Source organism: Kryptolebias marmoratus, linkage group LG10 (assembly GCF_001649575.2).
Source record: "Kryptolebias marmoratus isolate JLee-2015 linkage group LG10, ASM164957v2, whole genome shotgun sequence".
NCBI lineage: Eukaryota > Metazoa > Chordata > Actinopteri > Cyprinodontiformes > Rivulidae > Kryptolebias > Kryptolebias marmoratus.
In genome coordinates, this window is record NC_051439.1 from 20,643,183 (window position 1) to 20,661,006 (window position 17,824).

The window sequence follows — 17,824 nt, forward strand, 5'->3', positions numbered from 1 at the left end:
GGGGGGGGGGGTGTGTCGTACTCTCTGTGTTGTCGTGGTTCTTCGCGAGCTGCTCCAGTTCCCAGCCCAGGTGAGCCGACTCATTCATGCTCTGTTTCTGTCCGATCTCCAGCAGCATGTTCTCCTCCACCAGCTCCTCCAGCCTCCGACGCTCGTTGTCTCGCTCCTGCCCGACAGAAACACGTTCACTGACCCAAGTGTTGGTAAACAAACGTCCTGAATGATCCAAACACACAGTTTTCTGTTTGCATATAAACACAGCTCCTGTTTGACAGGACAACGAGACATCGAGGAGTCGTCTGTTTATGAAGAATCAAACATTCAGTGACCCGAGTCAGAATCATTGCAGAAGTTTCCAACAGCTCAGGGAAGCAGCAGACCTGACATCACAGCTCGTTTTCATCTCGTCTGCCAATTAAAGACAAACTTTCAGCAGGTCCAAAGCTGCATCAGTCCTCCGTCTGATTAAGAAGAAGGTCTGATTTGTCCTGGAGGACCACTGTCCTGCAGGTTTTAGTTTGTTTCTCTGCTCCTCAGCAGGTCTTCATTCTGCAGCAGCCTGTTAATAATTCCTTGAAATCAGGCGTCAAAGCAGAGAAACAACTAAAACATGCAGGACAGAGGCCCTCCGGGACCAGGACTGGACACCACTGGGTTGAATTAAAGCTGAGAAGTGACATTAAATGAATGTGGTCTGGTAAATATTTCAGCTCGGTGTGGTGCTCTACCATCTCCAGGTCGTGGATTTTAGCCCGCAGCAGCAGGTTGTCTTTCTCCAGTGTGTGCAGTTTATCACAGCGCCCCCTGGAGGCGGACAGCTGCTCCTCCAGCAGCACCTTCGTCTCCACCAGAGTCATGTTGTCCTCACGCAGCTCCTGAACGAGCACAGACAGACACAGGTTGATCTGGGACGGTAAAGGCTGCTGTTTTCATCAGGAAGTGGAGTCAAATTCTGCTTATAAACATCATCAAGCCTGAAACGGTATCAGATATCCTAGAAGCAGCTGCGCAGACGGCGGCTGGTTGCCAGGTGCTGACAGACGGTGTGATGTTGCACAGAGAGCGTCTTTTTACACAATCTGCTCCTAACACGGGGACACTGGCTCCATGAATACCAGTAAAGCTGGTACCTCCACTCGGGTCTTGTAGAAGTGCACGTCGTTGAGCTTCTCTTTACATCGGATGAGTTCGGCCTCCAGCCGATCGACTCGAGCTGCCCGCTCCCTCAGAGCATCCACCTCGTCCCGGTAGACTCGGATGGACCGGGCCTCGCAGGACAGAGACTGGTTCTGAAACACATCATCATCATCATCATCTAATAAAACTTCAGTCTGTTCAGCAGCATGGTTCATGTTTAGAGTTACTTCCTTTCAGACACTTTTTTTATCCGTACGGACGTGAAGCTACAGTTTCTAAATATAACCCTACCTCCTGTTTTACTCTCTGTAACTCCTGATCCAGACGCTCCCCTTCATGCTTTGAATCCATCAGCTGCTCCGTTTTCTCTTCCCTGCAAACAGAAACATTAATTTATACTTTTATATTATTCAGCTTGTATCCATCCTGACAGTTGTTTCAGTTCTTCAGTACTTGAAGGTTTTGGCATCAAATTCAAAGTTTGCTGAACGTTAAACTGGACGCTTGGTGGGAAAGTTTTCAGTTATCTTGTGATTAAACTCCACGTTTATCAGGACCAGACAGCAGAATAATGACTTCCAGCTGCTGTTTATCAACAAACTGCAGCCATGACAGGAAAGATATTGTCTCAAACGTCAGCAAACATCACATCGGGTCGTCCTTGCGGACTCACAGTTCTTGTCTGTATCTGCGGAGTTTGGCCTTGGTGTCGGCGAGCTCCACAGACAGATGCTGCTTCTCTTCCTTGGTCAGCCCCGACACTCCCGCTCCGTTATTCCCTCCCACGCCGTCGGAGCTCGGCCCGCGCTCCGAGCCGCCCACGCCCAGGTTCCTGCAGCCTTCCTGAGGCTGCTGGCTGGATAAATAGTCCCGCTCCTGGGTCAGGTCCACTATCACCTGGAAGGCAGGGAGGCTGGATTCAGATGAAGGAGATCTATGTGTTCGAGTTCCTGCCTGATGGAAACCTACGTGTAACTCGGGGATAATAAGACGCCTCGAACATTTACTGCATCATCTCACAGCCGCAGGGCTAAAATAACAGGATAACTTTAACTAATATATCAAATCTGTGGGATCTGCACTCGTGAAGTTGGAACAAGATGCAGAGCCGAGCTCAGACACGGCTGTACGAAGTCTCTGTAAAGTTGGGACGGCAATTATGGGAATTAATACTCAACTTTCATAACGTTTGAGGATGAAACCATTCAAACAAACAGGCTAAACTCTGGTTTGATTAGAGGTGGTCCTGTGTGTTTGGATGCAGACTGTAATATGGGTCAGACCCTCGGAGGAATTAGGTGTTATAAAATGATAAAAATGAGCAGTTTTAAAGATATTTGCTTCATCTTCACAGCAGCGGCGTGCTCGTCTCCCCGTACCTCAGAGGCTTTGTCTCGCTGGTCGACGAGTTGCCGTAGCGACGCGGCCATATTGCGGGACAGCGGCTCCATCTCCTCTAGGGCGAGCTCGGCTCCTTCCTCCAGCCAGGACAGGTCGAGGACGTTCAGCTGGTTGTGGGTCACCTGCGAACACGCAGAACGCCGTATGTCACCGTCACTTCAGGTTATTTGGAATCTAAAAGAAATAAAACTAAACGTATGAGCCGGACTGACGAGGTTAACGAGCTGGTTCTGCCTCAGAATGAACACTATAATAATAAATAATATTAAATCAAACAAAAATGTGGAGGAGCTGCTATAAAACCCACAAACAGCCCCTCGACATGTCTAATCCAACCACTTTCACTTATTTTAACCTTAAGCTGACAAACTTTTAGTCTTTTTGTTGCATCTTAGTTGATGAATAACACCTCATGGTCCAAAAATCCATAAAACTATTTACAGAGAAAGCAAATTGGACCAGAGTCGTTCTTAAAGGAGGTTATTTGACATAACATGACGTGTAGAAGAAAATAAAGAGGAGCTGGGCCTGAAACAACCATCTCCAGCAGAGCTGAAGGTCAAATTATCCTCCAAAGACTCGACAGACTCTGAAAGCTGCCTCATCCGTCAGCTGACTGTCGACTGGACGTCACGGTTTCAGCTTGTTGGTGCTGAGTTCATAAACTGTCAGATTTGTTTAATTTTGTCTTTGACAGTTAAAATACTCAACTCTGACCTGAATAAATCTGTCATCAGTGACGTTATAATTCCTTAAAAAACATTCTTCATGTCACTTTGTTACTGTTTACACGTGTGAGAACGTTTGCATGTCATTAATGAAGTCGGGGCGGGTTTCTCTCCTGGACTGACCTCCTGGATGTGAGACACGATGGCAGCCTGAGTCTCGATGTCCAGCAGCTTGATCTTCTCGATCATCTCCTCTTTCCTCTCGCACTGAGCAAACAGGAGAGGAACCATTACAAACTGCATGCTGGGGGAACGTGGTTAAATGTGGCTCCGATTGTTTGGGGCATGCTTCTTGGTCTGAACAAAGAGTTATTTTGTACAAAATAAACATCATTTTCATGTGGGTTTATCTCTCCTCCCTCCCTCCCTCCCTCCCATTCATCGCTCCCCTTTCGGCCTTCCTCTTTCCTGAAACCAGTCGAACCAGAGCGGAAACACAAAGAGGAGGCGGAGAGCGGGAGACAAATTAGGACCGGCAGGGAGAGGAAGGAAGAAACAAACGATAAGATGAAAAAAAAAAAAGTTCTGCTGGATCAGAACCGCTCGACAGGAGATGACTGGAAACAAACAGAAGCCGCCTGCGTCTCCCCCTCCCGCCTGAATAAAACCTCCCGTTTAACTCGGCGAATCCCCGATCCATGTGCTCCTACACCCTGAAGCTCCGCCCACACCCAGCCCCACCCGGCTCAATGGAGACCTGTGCTCAGACATGCACCTCCTGGGAGAAGGTGTGTGTGTGCGTGTGTGTGTGTGTTACCTGCACAGCGCAGCCGAGGATCAGCAACAAAAGTCGTTTCAGTTCTTCCATGCTCTTCGCTGAGGACAGAGGACAGAATCCGGCTGAACATCAGACACAACAATCTGTTTAAAGCCGAACACGAAAGCTGAAACTTCAGGTGGAGTTTGGGGGTGGGGGGCTGCAGCGCACCTCAGGCAAGGATTAACATTTCTCTGAAACTTAAATAATAAAACAGCCAAAGCAAAACCTCTAAACCCTGAAGAACTGCAGCTTTAAAGTCTAAATCATGACTTCCACCTCAATCGATCTGCTCAAAGCGTCGATTTCTATGAGATGCAGCCACTGGTTGAAGGAAGTGTTTTTGTTTCTCCCGTGTCTGCTGTGCGTTACCTGATATCGGATCCTTGGCGATGTGGAGAATGTTGGGAAGGGGCATGACGATCAACTGCTGCAGAGTTTTCTGCAGGACAAGACGGGACATTTTATTCAGTCTGGGAAAACACTACAGGAACGCCAAGCAGCATATTTATATGAACTCTTTAACAAACAGGACAATTGAAACATCAAATGAAACAAACAACCCCTGTTCGGCCTTCCCATCTCTCTCTCTGTTAACTCCCAACTCTTATCAGTGTTTATATTAAGACAGAAACTACATTTTTCTTGGTTTGGTCATAAAATGAACCATCAGATGAAACAGCCAGTTTGCTGAGCAGCTGGTTATACTGAGATTAAACTTAAAACATAAAAAAGGGACAGTTAAGTTCAGGTTTGATGAAGCTGATGGGTTACGGTGGATTTAATGCCGGATATTAACTCGACTTTTTGTCAGCTGGCCGTCGCAGTTCTTCACCTGATGAAGTTATCCATCTTTGCTCTGCAGCATGTGTTCATCTGAGCCCTCCGATCAGCTCTCAGTCAGTAAGAACTTGCTTTAAAGGTTACTGAGAGTAGTTTGAGAGTTTAAACTACCAAGAAAAACACAAAGGGGGTACGAGGAATGAAACAAAGTGAAGAAGCAGCCAAAAAAACAAAGATAAACCGACTAATCATCAGGACCGCTTTCAATGGTTACAGTAAAGTGAGGCTAACTGGAAAGAAAATATGAAGAAAGCATGGTTGTACTGGGAGGTAAAGGGTTAAAAACAAAGGTGACGGGTCGGCTCGTTTACGACGGCGACGTCAACGAACGGGTGTGGAAGTGGAGCTAACTGCCTGCTGCAGGGCAGCTTTGATCCAAATACCTTTGGTAGAAATGAATCCACTGACCCAGACTGTGTGTGTGTGTGTGTGTGTGTGTGTGTGTGTGTGTGTGTGTGTGTGTGTGTATGTGTGGACAAGCAGCCAACAGGAAACACCCTACTGCCGTCGACAAAAGAGTGTGTGTCTGCGTCAGGAAAGAAAAGGCCGACCGGGAGGGAAAGCTTTCCTCTGAGCACAAACCGAAAAACTAATAAGAATTATTTTCAATCAAAAAGGATTTCAGAAGCAAAACAAAACGTGTTCGGAGGCGGGGGAGCGCGGCCGGGGAGAAAGGTCACAGAGGAAGACGTTTAGTGCTGAGGGGAGGGGGTTGATGTGACCTCTGGCAGAGGAGTGTGTGTGGGTGTGTGTTGTGGGAATAGGAAAGCGACAATCAGCAGGGAAGGGCTGGCTGCAATAACACACTGAAAGCACACACACCTGTGGAATCAACACACATTCAGATCAGATGCTTTACACGACGAGCGGAGAGGCCGATCTTGCAGATACGGTTACAGCAACATGATAGCCCTCCTCACACCGTGTGAATAAAACATGGGAGCCGCCTCCCAGATGTCTTTGAAGCGGAGTGACGCCGCCGTCAGCCTGGAAGCTTCGCCGACGAGCTTTCACTCGTCACACACCAAAACCAACAAACCACTCTTCACAGTGAAGTCTACAGACCACCTGAAAGCATCTGAGATCCTTTTTACCCCGGTCGAAAAGCAGCCGACACACACACACAGGCAGCCACACGGGTAAAATAACGTCCAGGTGAGCCGGACGCAAGCTTTCTGCTGGGGGCCGCAGGAGGGGGCACACTGAGCAACAAAAACAGACATCCAGTTGTCTCTAACGATTGGACGTCCTCTCGCTCTCAGTTCAGCTGCGTCGAACCTTCATCCACAACTCAGAGATAAGAAGCCAACAAACTGGCTGCAGGAAACAGAACTGTCATCATAACCACACAGAACACTAAAACTGTTCATCTGACAGGTGGTGAAAGTGAATTTATTTATTTAGGCTTGTTGTTGTAAAAATAACGAGACCCTTAGAAATAAGAAGTCCATTTTAGTTTTAAGAAGATAATCACATCGTTTGCGTTGCCTGCCTCGTTACAGCGTGCGTTGGGGTTTGACCTCCTGCAGCAACATCAGCAGCAGGATCGATACAGACGGCTGCGCTGACCCAGTTCCGCCCGCGAGGCCCAGATCCACGGCCCACTAACGCGGCGGGATTAATTTCTAATCCGAGATCAATAAAATGGCGGCAGCTTCGGCTGAGCTCCACGGTTCGTCGTTTCCACGAGTTCCTCGAGTCAAAGCGGCTCCAATCTTCCTAAAACACAAGCTTCATTTTTAAATTTCTGTAAGAAGGCCTGAGCGGAGCTACGAGGCTCAGAGGGATCCAAACGTTTTAATTTACAAAACCGAAGCTAAAACTTTGTTCATGAAAAGTAACTTTTTTTCTGACAAATCAATTAAATCAGCATTTAGCAAATCCTGTTTAGCTGCTAAATATTCCGCCATGTTTCTGGATCAGAGCGTGGGCCGAGCGAGGAGATAAATAAAAGCTGTGGTTTGGATGTTTTCAGTTTGCTCCACATCTTTAGTTTGTTTGTTTTTTTACTTCTGACTGACAGGAGACAGTTTGTGGACAGAGACAACATGGGACAGACGAAGACAAAGCTGCGGTCCACCCTGGTCTCGTTCGGACGGCGGCAGAAACGAGACGGTTTTAAACGCACGGTCCAGCCCGCGCGTTTCTGAGCACACAAAGTAGGACAGGGGACACTGAAAACATCCCATAAAAGGCCCGGGGGCTTTTGTTCTGTCGTTCCCATGGTAACCGAGGAGGGGGTGAAAGGAGGAGTTCTGCTTAAGTTACTGAACAACAATAAGGCGTGTTTGCCCAGAGTTCCACGCGCTCAGATGGAGCCGTGCAGACTCCGACCTCGAAGAAACGGAGGAGAAGAAGAAGAGCTGCTGAAACCGTCACCAGCTTCCTGTGGATGAACTCAGTTCATCGATAAGTCCTCCAACATGGGGGCGCAGCGAGGAGGATCACAGTAAACAGTGTTAGGAGCCGGAGGTATCAGGTTACTACCCCCCACCACACACACACACACACACACTCAGCCACTGGGGGACCGGGACCAGACCGGTCTGCTGGGACTCCATCTAATTAGGAGAAAGCCAACGCCCCATTTGAACAGTTGGAGGTGTGTGTGTGTGTGTGTGTGTGTGTGTGTGTGTGTTTTGTCCCTACAGCTGATCCAAAACTAACACACGCTCTATAACTCATTAATTTAAGGTTATAAAAAAAAGGGGTGTGAGCACACACAAGCAGAAAGATTAACCATGGAGGACAGATTAACCCATACAGCCCATAATGATCCATGTCACAGAGCGCGCACACACACACACACAGTGTCAGGAACAGATGTGATCACAGACACGTGCCTCACAAAAACAAAGAGCAGAAAAAAGGCCGAGGGATTCAGTTTTCCACCATTTTGGGCTCCAAGTTCAACAACAATGATTTTATTTTATTGCATATGTGTGTGTGTGTGTGTGTGTGTGTGTGTGAGGGCTGATGATGTTTTACTGCTCCTATAATTCACTTTTTTGTGATCGCTCTGGCTTAAAATATATTTTTTTAGATTATAACTTGTTTTGTAGCTTTATTCTTTTCCTTAAACCAGAAAAAAAAAAAAAGAATTTACGAAATTTATCATCTGATAGAAACGAAGCGAAGCTGTTTGAGTACATTTACAAATAAAACGCATTAATTTATTTAGTTTAGGTCTCTAAAACGAGCAACACATCAGATCTTCTGATAAAACAATAAATATTAATAAATGTTTTAGTTTCTTAGTTTAAGTCAGTTCAAATCATCTCAAAGGTTGTCGGACTTTTATAAACGGAGGTGGAGTTAAATAAAAGCATCATTTCAACTTTTTGTGTTCTTTGATTTTTATGCTTCAGTTTATGATGAAATAGATTTTTGTAAATAAAATAGAAGTAAAAGCAGTTTGTGGCGTGTTGGATACCAACTTGTCATCAAAGTAACGCCATTTGCATGAGATTTGGTTCCAGTGAAGCGACTTCCTGTTCACAGATCAGTGCCTCCATCTTTAATAATTCATGGCTCCCCTCTGCTGCGGTGTATGTGTGTGTGTGTGTGTGTGTCTGTGGGGAGCGCAGCGCCGGCGCGTACCTGGTAGTACGTCCTGACCTGCCGGATCAGGACGGTGAGGTTGTGAAGACGCAGTGACGCGTCGTTGTTGGTGTTCTTCGTCAGCCTCTGATTGGTGGGGCTCGGGTCGCTATGGAGACACAAACAGACGCCGCAGGAGCGCTCAGCCTGACGTTCGGGTTGGTTCGGGACAAAGAGAGTTATTTACGCTCACACACAGACACACCGGTGCTCATTGTGCTGCAGGAGGATTTACGCCACGTCGGCCTGAGACGGCCTATTTGCATGTGAAGGGGTGTGTGTGTGTCGGGGGTCTCTGTCAGCTCCGGCCGTCGTGACGTCAATCTGATGCTCGGCTCTGAATGAACCGTTTTTATGAAACAAACTTTTTGTTTCTCTAATCGCTGAGTTTTGAACCGAACGGAATCGTTCCTCCGTTAAATGAAGGAACGAGTCGCGGCGTGAATTTAAATGTGGCGCTTTTCAAGCTGCGACCCCCCCCCCCCACACACACACCGGGTCTGCCTCACCCCTCTGAGGATTTCAATGTTTTCATCTACAAACTTTTCACCAAACTATTTATTTCATCGACTCCTCAGGAAACTAAAGTAAAGAGTACTTTATCTACAGAGTAGCTAAAAGCTAATAGTAGCAAAGCAATAGCTGAGAGTAAAAAGTTTTAAAAGTTTAGCTAAAAGTTAGAAGAAGCAGAAAAGTAGCTAAAAGAAGCAGAATAGGAGCTAAAAGCAGCAGATTAGGAGCTAAAAGCAGCATTATGAGACAAAGAAAGAGCCAGTTTTCAAAGAGGATGTTTTTGAGGAGATCTCGTGTTTCTAAAGGGAAAATATTTGTAAATAAAGTTAAATATTTTAAATAAATATAACTGTTACAGAAATAAAGTCTGCTGAACATTTTAATAGAAAAACAGTCAGAAGGTGAAACATTTCAGAGCCTAAACCTCCAGCTTTTACTGTAAATATTTAGTTTAAACTTTTTTCCACAAACTTCATGTTTTTCCAAAGTTTACGGCTCATAAAACAATTCAAATCCTTTAATTTAGTTTTACTTTCACTTTTTGTTCAGGTTATCTCAGATGGGTTTTTTAAAACATTCCTTTAGTTCACTGGGATTTTATTTTAGTCCCAAATCCTCACGCCACCTTCCTGCAGGTGTCGGGGCTTTTATTTCTGCTTCAGGACGAGAATAAATCTGTTCTGCTGCTTTGTCTGAACCACAGCTTCCTCTTTTCATTAAACCTCCCCCGACTGGAGGAGCTGCAACGTTTCTGTGAGTATTAATGTTTTACTTTCACTAAAATCCACCGGATTGGAGGCTCTGAGGGTCTGAGGGTCTGATGCTCTGAGGGTCTGAGGGTCAGAGGCTCCGAGGCTCCGAGGCTCTGAGGGTCAGAGGGTCAGAGGGTCAGAGGCTCCGAGGCTCCGAGGCTCCGAGGGTCCGAGGCTCTTTTTACTGATTTACCAGCTGACTGATTCACCAACCGTCGTCTGTGACCCACTTTCTCCCGCCCCCCCCTCAAACCCCTGACCGGGTCCTAATCGCCCCCGGAGTCGACCCAGACCCCATCCAGCGTGAAGAACAAAAGCCTGATTATCATCGTTTCTGCAGACAACGACAGCAACTCCAGAGAGCGTGTGATCCGGGTCGCAGGTCCGTCTGGACAGGGTCTCGCTGCGAAGCGGCGCCGGCGGCCCAGAATGCAGTTCAGCAAGCTGTTCGCACAAAATAAACGCAGCTGCTCAGGTAATAATTGAGCAGCTGGTCTCGGCCCGGTTTGGTGTCCTCACCTGTCTGAGGGACGTCCTGAGAGCCTCCAATCTGTTGGACACCTTTTAGGAGATGTTTAACGTTTTAAAAAAGAACTTCAGATGGTCCGTTTTACCTAAACTGGACCGTTCCATCAGTGTAGCTGCGGTGCTTTCTTCAACATGAACAGGTCCAAATTAAAGTCCTGGTTCTGTTTCTGTTTGTCGTGGGATGAGCCGACCAAACGACTCCTTCAGGAGGTTCTCCTGCCTCGCCCTGAGGTGGGTGATGGGATGTTCTAAAGTCAGGAGCGTTAGTTTTTAAACACTTTCAGGGTTTGGGCGCATTTAAATCAGGGTTGTTTTACGTGTTTGCTTCCTGCAGCACATCTGGCTGCGACGTCTCCGACCTGAAACTGACGAGTCAGGATGTGGTCACGCGCGCACACACACACACACACACACAGGAAACCCTGGATTAACTCACAAACCCTACATCTACCCAAACCACACACACACACAGCAGCTTTTTCACTGACTCACGCGAATCAAACGAGACTCCGACTCACATGTGGGTCATGATTTTGTGCAGGAAGACGCCGTCCACCAGCTCCATGTACATGCTCACTCGCTCCTCCGAGCCCACGTCGTCAGGTGACCCCAGCGGTCCCAGCGTCTTCACCTGCAGACAGGAAACACCGAAGTAGCGCAGAGGCAAACGGCACTTCGAACACCAGGTGCCCGGTTCTAAAGGGGGTTCTGCAGGAAGTTCTTCTCATCTGAGATCAAACCTGCGTGAGCTAATTACAAAACCACAGGGCGCCTTTTTTTATGCTGGCTGCCTCGCACAGCTGTGCAGGAGTCCTGGTTCTCCGGACGTTCTGAGGGGTCCGGATTTTACAGGGTAGAAAGAACCCGAGGAGGGAGGGAGAGCTGACGGTTCTAAAAGCTCCGGTGCTGTCGTCTGATCGAATCAGCGACCCGTTTCCTTCCGAGTCGGGGAGGAAACGCTGAAAAAGATCCCACAGATCTGCGCTACAGGCTCGCCAAGAAACATCGAACATGAACTCGCAGAACAGGATATCGAGAACCCGACTCATTGAAATTAAATAAACTGTGTTTTTCATTTACGCTCCTGAAGAGACGTTTTCTCTGCAAACGTAAAGAAACAAGGAGCAGATCAAGACTTTGTTTGATTTGATGTGATTATAAAGCAGGAATGGGTCATTCTGTGACGCCTCTGTCGGCGTTGGTTTAAATAAAACATAAATACGGTCTTAAAAAACCTGCAGCTGAAACAGAGAGGCCTGCTGGCTGCGAGTCAAACCAAATTACAGGAGGGCGAGGTGACAGAGATGTTTGGGTTTAAAATGTCCCAACAGCACATTAAATCTTCGTCACCCTTTACTTTCCTCCCCGAGGAACGCCCGGCTCGCTCCCCTCAGCTTCACCTTCACCCCGGGGACAAAAACGGCTCCGTTTCGACTCAACAACAGGTTGGGGGGAACAGGGAGAAAGCTGGTCTCTCCCTCTCTCCTGCTGGGTTTGTTTACCAGAAAACTGTCCGACAGGAAGTGAGGTCACAGAGGAACAGGAAGTTCCACCAGGTCAGTAAGTTGTTGGGGAACAACAGGGAGCTGGAGTGTTTGGGAACGCTGGCGTCCTGCTAAAAAAAAACCAGTCTGTTAGCAAAATATCTTCACTGTATAATGAAACCTGACTAACTCTGAGTCAGCTCCGTCCAAAATGGCCGCCACAGCCAATGAGCCAGAACTCAGCTCTGTAATGCATTTATTAGAGCTGCAGTTTTTGGTGTGGTAGTAGCTGAGACTGATCTCCGTTTTTTATTTTACTTTATTTGTATTTTTGCTGATGCTGAATGAGGACTACTCTCAGCTACTACCACACCTGTTTCCAGCTGCCCCCTCCAGTCCTGAGATGACACCCCTGAGCCGTCAGGTGCACCTCCTCTTCCTCCCTCCTTCCTCCTCTTCACTCACCCACACCACCAGGGGAGACTCCATGAAGGAGGCCAGCAGCTCCGACAGGGTTACGTCCATGATGCTCCTTCATCAATTCATCGATCCGTCGGTAGAACAAAGCCCCCGCGAGGCATCGGTCCTCCTCTTCCTCCTCCTCCTCCTCTCACTATTGTCTCGCGCTGCTCCGAGTTTCCGCAGAAAGTTGGAGCGGAAAACGTTACTTATTTAAAAAAAGTAACTACTCCAAAACGGTTCAAAGCTCCCTCCGAGCCGACCAGGACGCGGTTCCGTTACTTTAACGGTCGAACTTTTATTTTGTTAATTTTTTCCCCCCTCCGTCTCGCGGACAAACACTTGATCCGAACTTCGCAGGACAAACAAGTTGACCCCCCCGTTACCAAGGAGACGCAGCTCGAGCCGTAAAGCGCTGAAACCGCCGCGAAGGTGAACAAACGTGTAAAAAAATTATATATAAAAAAAATAATTTCACAAAAGCAAAAAAAAAGTCCCAAGTAAAAGACGGTGAAGTTAGCTTCAGTCGCCCGCGACTCCCTTCCATCAACCTGTGAGACCAGCGAGAGCGAGGGGGCGTGACTTGACACGCGGCCCCTACCAATCAGCGAAAGCGGTAACGCCTCTCTTTTTTTGTTAAAGCAGCCAATCATAAAGGCTGACGTCACCGACCCATGCAAAGTGAAGCTGCCAAAGAGTTTAGTCTTTGGCTATTCGACAAGATTATAAATATACGGAAAACCGATTATAACCGCACCTATTATTATTAATTCACCTTTATTTACGCAGGATTTCACCTGTTTTAAGTGAACATGCTGACAAAAAATACATATTTTGTGTGAAACATAATTTTTAACTCGTTTTCTCAAGACAATGAAATGTGTCGAACACCAAACTTTAATATCTTGTGATAATATCTCTTAAATGTCAGACAGTAAGAAATAAATGTATTTTTATAAGGTTTATGTAGATATTTTTTTTATACAGAAAAAGCCAAATTTGATTTTTTGTTTATTAAGATCAAGTAATCAATTCGATTTTCCACCAAATCAAAAAGCAAAAGAAAACAAAAGTACATTATCTAGCTCACGTCCCTCACATCTTGTACATCTGTTGCTTAAAAACGTGTTTTTGTGTAATTAATATATCTTAACGTTAAATCAATGACATATGCTTAAATGTTCAATATAACGGACTTTGATGTGACGTCATCATCCGTCGACAGAGCGAAGCACCGAGCCGCGCTAGCTGTTAGCTGTGGAACTTGGAACACAGAGCCTGTGTGATTGAAAATAAAGAGGATGTTACCCGTGGTACAGCGGTTCAAGGTGTAACTCGAACCTCGGAATCCACTCTCTCGGTTGTCTTGCAGGGAAGCCGCCATCTTCGAGCCGCTAACAGCTAACGGCGACTAACGACTTTTTGTGATGATCGCAGAATGATGACGTTTTTACCTGCGCCGCCATTAAAAAAGAAAAAAAAACATGCACGTTGTCGCCAGTCATATAATGTATAAACTAGTTTAAGTTACTGTTAATATTTTTGCATCCGTTTAAATCATTTTAAAGTATTGTTAAACTTAATAATCTGCCAACAAACTTATGAAAGTTTGTCATTCCTCTTTTCAGAGCCACAATGTTTACGCAAAACATGGACACATATATTACAAACACTCATTTCTTTATGTAAGATTTTTGCTAAAATCTAATTCCAACAGAAATACTTAAAGGGGTTAAATATGAATAGCCTCACAGCCACTAATTTTCTTTTTAAATATAACGTTCTACTTTTCAGCCAACAAGTGTGCAGGGAGTTATCTTGTTGCATGGCTCTTTGATTGTGCTTCAAAGGGTTTGAGAAGGAAACCAAAGATCAGCTCAGGTCAAAGGTTAAAAACTGATCAACGACCGATGACATGAACTGAAAGAAGTGAAATTTAAAGTGAAAGAAGGGGAAATAACATGCACTAAAGTATTTCTCTTACGGCTCTACTTCTTAACATTTCTGGTCATATTTTCAGCTCCTTCGTGTGGAGGAGGCAAAGTTCCTGTCGGCTACATCTGTTTAAAAAACAACATAAATACTATAAAAGTACTTGAATGCGGCCTCCAGTTTGGAAAATATATGAATTAAAATAGCAAAACTCCCCTAAAAGCCCCAGTGAGATCGTGTCAAACATCACCACCTGGTGGTGGAAATATGTTACTACAACAAAATATGAATTTATCATATAAATATTAATTTAATCTGCTTCTAATTAGCATCCAGCCACATTAAAACATTTAAAATACTCTGTTGATTACCAACACTGTAACAGAGTTTTAAGCAACAAATAAACTTTGAAAATTAAATGTAAAACTTTTTTTACAACCAATTTCATTTTCTCGTGTACGTTTTCTTTACATGTGCAGTGTTTTTGTTTATTTGTAAAAAACAACCTAACCTTCAGAAAGAAGACTAACTAGAAACTACATTTTCTGGAAAACTGCAGTCCGAAGTTAGAGCCAAAAAGGAGACAAGTGAAGAAAAAAAGGTTAGTTAAAAGTAGCAAAAAGTTAGCTATATGAAACTTTACAGCTAACAGAGCATAAACATTTGGATGTTTAACAGTTGGAAGTTAAATCAGTTTAAGCCCATCGGGTTCTCCATCAGAACTGAAAGATTAAACTTAGGAGTCATCATCTTACCTGCAGACGGTGTGACACTCGAGCTGCTGGAGGATAAAACAAAACGAGCAGCTGGTCGTTTCTATCAATCATCTATTTATTTCTTCATCGTGAATATCAAAACAAACAAAAGTGGCGTCAGAGGAAGGATTTTACATTCAATACAGTGAGCTCCGCTTAGCCCCGCCTCCCCGGCCCTCCTGGACCAATAGCAGGGAGGCGAGGAGCGAGACCTGCAGTTCTATTGGTGCGTTCCAAACTTCATAAATCTATAATCAATATTACAAATATATAAAGGCTCTACACAGTGGTGACAGCGATGTGGTCTGCTTCAGGTCAGAATAATACTTCTGTCTTCAACGACAGGCGAACACACACACACGCACACCCTCTCACACACACACACAGAGCAACAATCAAAAACAGCCTGCAGGGCTCTGAGGTCTACAACCGTGTTCAGAAGGAAATGAAGTGCTCCGTGTTTCAGTGTTTTTTTTCCAACCATAATAAAAAATAATAATCTGTATTTTGTGTTTTTTTTGGACCGGTACCCCTCTCCGACCTCCGGTTCTGGTTTCCGAGCCGGACCCTGGCACAAGGCTTTACGTTCGAACATAAAGTGAATTTACATCAGCTCCGTTTTCTTCTCATTCACTAAATATTTAATATTTAAACACAAACGATCACTGTAAGAAGGGAAAAACACGAAGTATCGTCAACCTCAATGTGACAAAAGTCGATAAATTGTTGATTATTATCAATATTCTAACTAATTTTAAATACATTTTCTGCTCACAGAATCACGGCTTCCTGGTTCTTTGTGACATGAAACACCAAACAAGGCCGAGGAAACAAAGTCACCGTTAAAATATCTCTGAATTTCTGTATCGCGATATTATAGAATATCGTGATTTATTCCATCTCTGTCGATACTTTAATATATTAAAACTTTTTTTTCTCTGCTAGATGCAACACAAACAAGAAACAGAAGAGTGGAAAGAAATGCTCCTGCCACAGTTTTCACAGAATTCCTGAATCGTGATTTTATCGCGTAACAGATATCAAAGACCGACCTCCGATTTTTACCACTTTTATCAGAGTGATAAAATAAGACATTTTAAATCAGTTTTTTCATCTCACATGACTGCTTGGCTTCTTGTGAGAAAGCTGAAGACACGTTACGGAATAAAACATGGCAGGAAAAAAAAAATCCTTCACTACAATTATCAGAATTCCTGAATCGTGATTTTATCGCGTATCAAATATCGTCTATTTCCCTCTGATTTCCACCACTTTCATCCAAACTCAAACCACTAAAATGAGGCATTTTGAATCAGTTTTTGGCTCACAAAATCACTACATTTTCACTCTATATCAAAGAGCTGAAGACACGATGGCAGGGGAAGAAAAAGATGACTACAATTATCACAGAATTCCTGTATCGTGATATTATCGCGTATCAAATATCAGGGATCGACCTGATTTCCACCACCTCTGGTGATATTCTAATTAATTAAATAAAATAAGGCATTTGAAGTTGTCACTACCTTCAGGCTCCTTGTAGGGGAGCTAAACGAAACATGGCAGCAAAAAAAAGGTCACCGCTACAATTATCACCGAGTTCATGTATCGTGATATTATCGCTTATCAAATATCAGGAATCTCTGAATAAAACCCAAACTGGTACCAGGTCAGAACCGGAACCAGAACCTGGTTCGGGTTGGTCGGAAAGGGGTCTTCAGTTTTCTCATCTCGGCAGCAGGACCGACGTCAGCGCCGCTGCGTTTATTTCGTGCTCACGGTGTTTTAGAATAATGAAGTCACGGCGGAGGTCAGATATATGTCAGGATTAAAGGTTCCAGTTTATGAGATGCTTTCACTATTTGACAGAAAAACGTAAAAAAAAAAATCAGAAAATAAAGATACAATAACTATGAAACCCTAACGCAGAGCTGAATGATTTTAAATAAAATTGCGGCTCGAAGGCATTTTGACTGGAAAATAAGAGCACGTGGTTTAATTCAAAGCTCTTTCTGAACGATTCTGGACACTTTGAGTTTGAGTTTGAACGGGTTCAGGAATCATCTGAAGAAAGAACGATTTAAAAAAACAAAACGCTGACATCGACTCAAAATGGCCGAAACGTTTTAAGGCAGCTGTCAGAAAACAGCAACAGGACAAAAATCCTCAGAAAGTATTTCTTCAAACTCCCTAAATGTTTAGGTTTACAGGCTTGTTCATGTTTCTACCTGAGGAATTTAAAACTTTTCTTTTATTTTGATTTGTTTCAAATTTAAGCTTCATATCATTTGATTTATGATCATTTTCCCGCTCAAACAACAACATTCCACCCTCCAGGTTCGTGTCCCGGCGTTCCTGTAAAATTACCTCCTAATGTTGGGATTTTCCGACGTGTAGTGCAACATTTTTTGGGATTTAGTGTCACGTGATGACACGCCTTCATCCGATCATCAGTGTAAGAACTACATGCGTGTTTGTGGTCCGGTCTGGTCCTCCCCGGCGGGTGGTGGCGTCTCAGCGCAGCCAGGAGCAGGGCACCCACTGCGGCTCCGTGTCCAGCTTGTTGATGAGTCGGAGCAGCTCGGTGTGAGCCTTGTCCAGGTCCTGGTTGACGATGATGGCGTCGAACAGGTGGCCGCAGCTCTGCTCCATCTCCCGAGCCTTCTCGATGATGTCCCGGAGCTCCTCGGGCTGCGGAGGACAAACGCTCGTCAGAAACACGGCGCAGGGGGACAAACGGGGGAAAACCTCGGGGTTCGAACCTTCGGGTTCTTGTTGTCTTTCGCCAGCAGGGCTCGGAGTCGTTCTTGGGAGGGAGGAGCGATGAAGATGATGTAGGGCTTCAGGTCGGAGCTCCTCAGCACCTTCAGAGCCTGAGCGCAGGAAACAGAACGCCATCTTTAAAAAATGTCCGGAGACTTCAAACGCTACACCC

General features: G+C 45.2%; 2 protein-coding genes across 6 annotated transcripts in view; both read right to left on the reverse strand.

The window, feature by feature from the left end:
* Positions 1 to 14,811, reverse strand: part of ccdc88c (coiled-coil domain containing 88C) — a 25,462-nt gene extending 10,651 nt beyond the window's left edge. For all 5 annotated transcript variants that reach the window (XR_005233641.1, XR_005233640.1, XM_017434839.3 and 2 more), the window contains exons 1-12: positions 12,209 to 14,811; positions 10,778 to 10,890; positions 8,467 to 8,575; positions 4,396 to 4,465; positions 4,024 to 4,082; positions 3,390 to 3,473; positions 2,517 to 2,660; positions 1,811 to 2,034; positions 1,429 to 1,510; positions 1,131 to 1,289; positions 729 to 875; positions 22 to 166 (exon numbers count right to left, since the gene is read on the reverse strand). Coding sequence is in view for 3 of the 5 variants with exons in the window: in XM_017434839.3 (XP_017290328.1) it covers positions 22 to 166; positions 729 to 875; positions 1,131 to 1,289; positions 1,429 to 1,510; positions 1,811 to 2,034; positions 2,517 to 2,660; positions 3,390 to 3,473; positions 4,024 to 4,082; positions 4,396 to 4,465; positions 8,467 to 8,575; positions 10,778 to 10,890; positions 12,209 to 12,268 (1,396 nt within the window). In the remaining 2 variants the exon portion in view is untranslated. The remainder of the gene's footprint in view (positions 1 to 21; positions 167 to 728; positions 876 to 1,130; positions 1,290 to 1,428; positions 1,511 to 1,810; positions 2,035 to 2,516; positions 2,661 to 3,389; positions 3,474 to 4,023; positions 4,083 to 4,395; positions 4,466 to 8,466; positions 8,576 to 10,777; positions 10,891 to 12,208) is intronic.
* A 136-nt stretch (positions 14,812 to 14,947) lies between these two features.
* The window catches only part of mpp5a (membrane protein, palmitoylated 5a (MAGUK p55 subfamily member 5)), a 15,772-nt gene continuing 12,895 nt past the window's right edge, over positions 14,948 to 17,824 (reverse strand). The window contains exons 16-17 of the mRNA XM_017434859.3: positions 17,652 to 17,762; positions 14,948 to 17,580 (exon numbers count right to left, since the gene is read on the reverse strand). Coding sequence (XP_017290348.1) covers positions 17,404 to 17,580; positions 17,652 to 17,762 — 288 coding nt within the window. The 3' untranslated portion in view covers positions 14,948 to 17,403. The remainder of the gene's footprint in view (positions 17,581 to 17,651; positions 17,763 to 17,824) is intronic.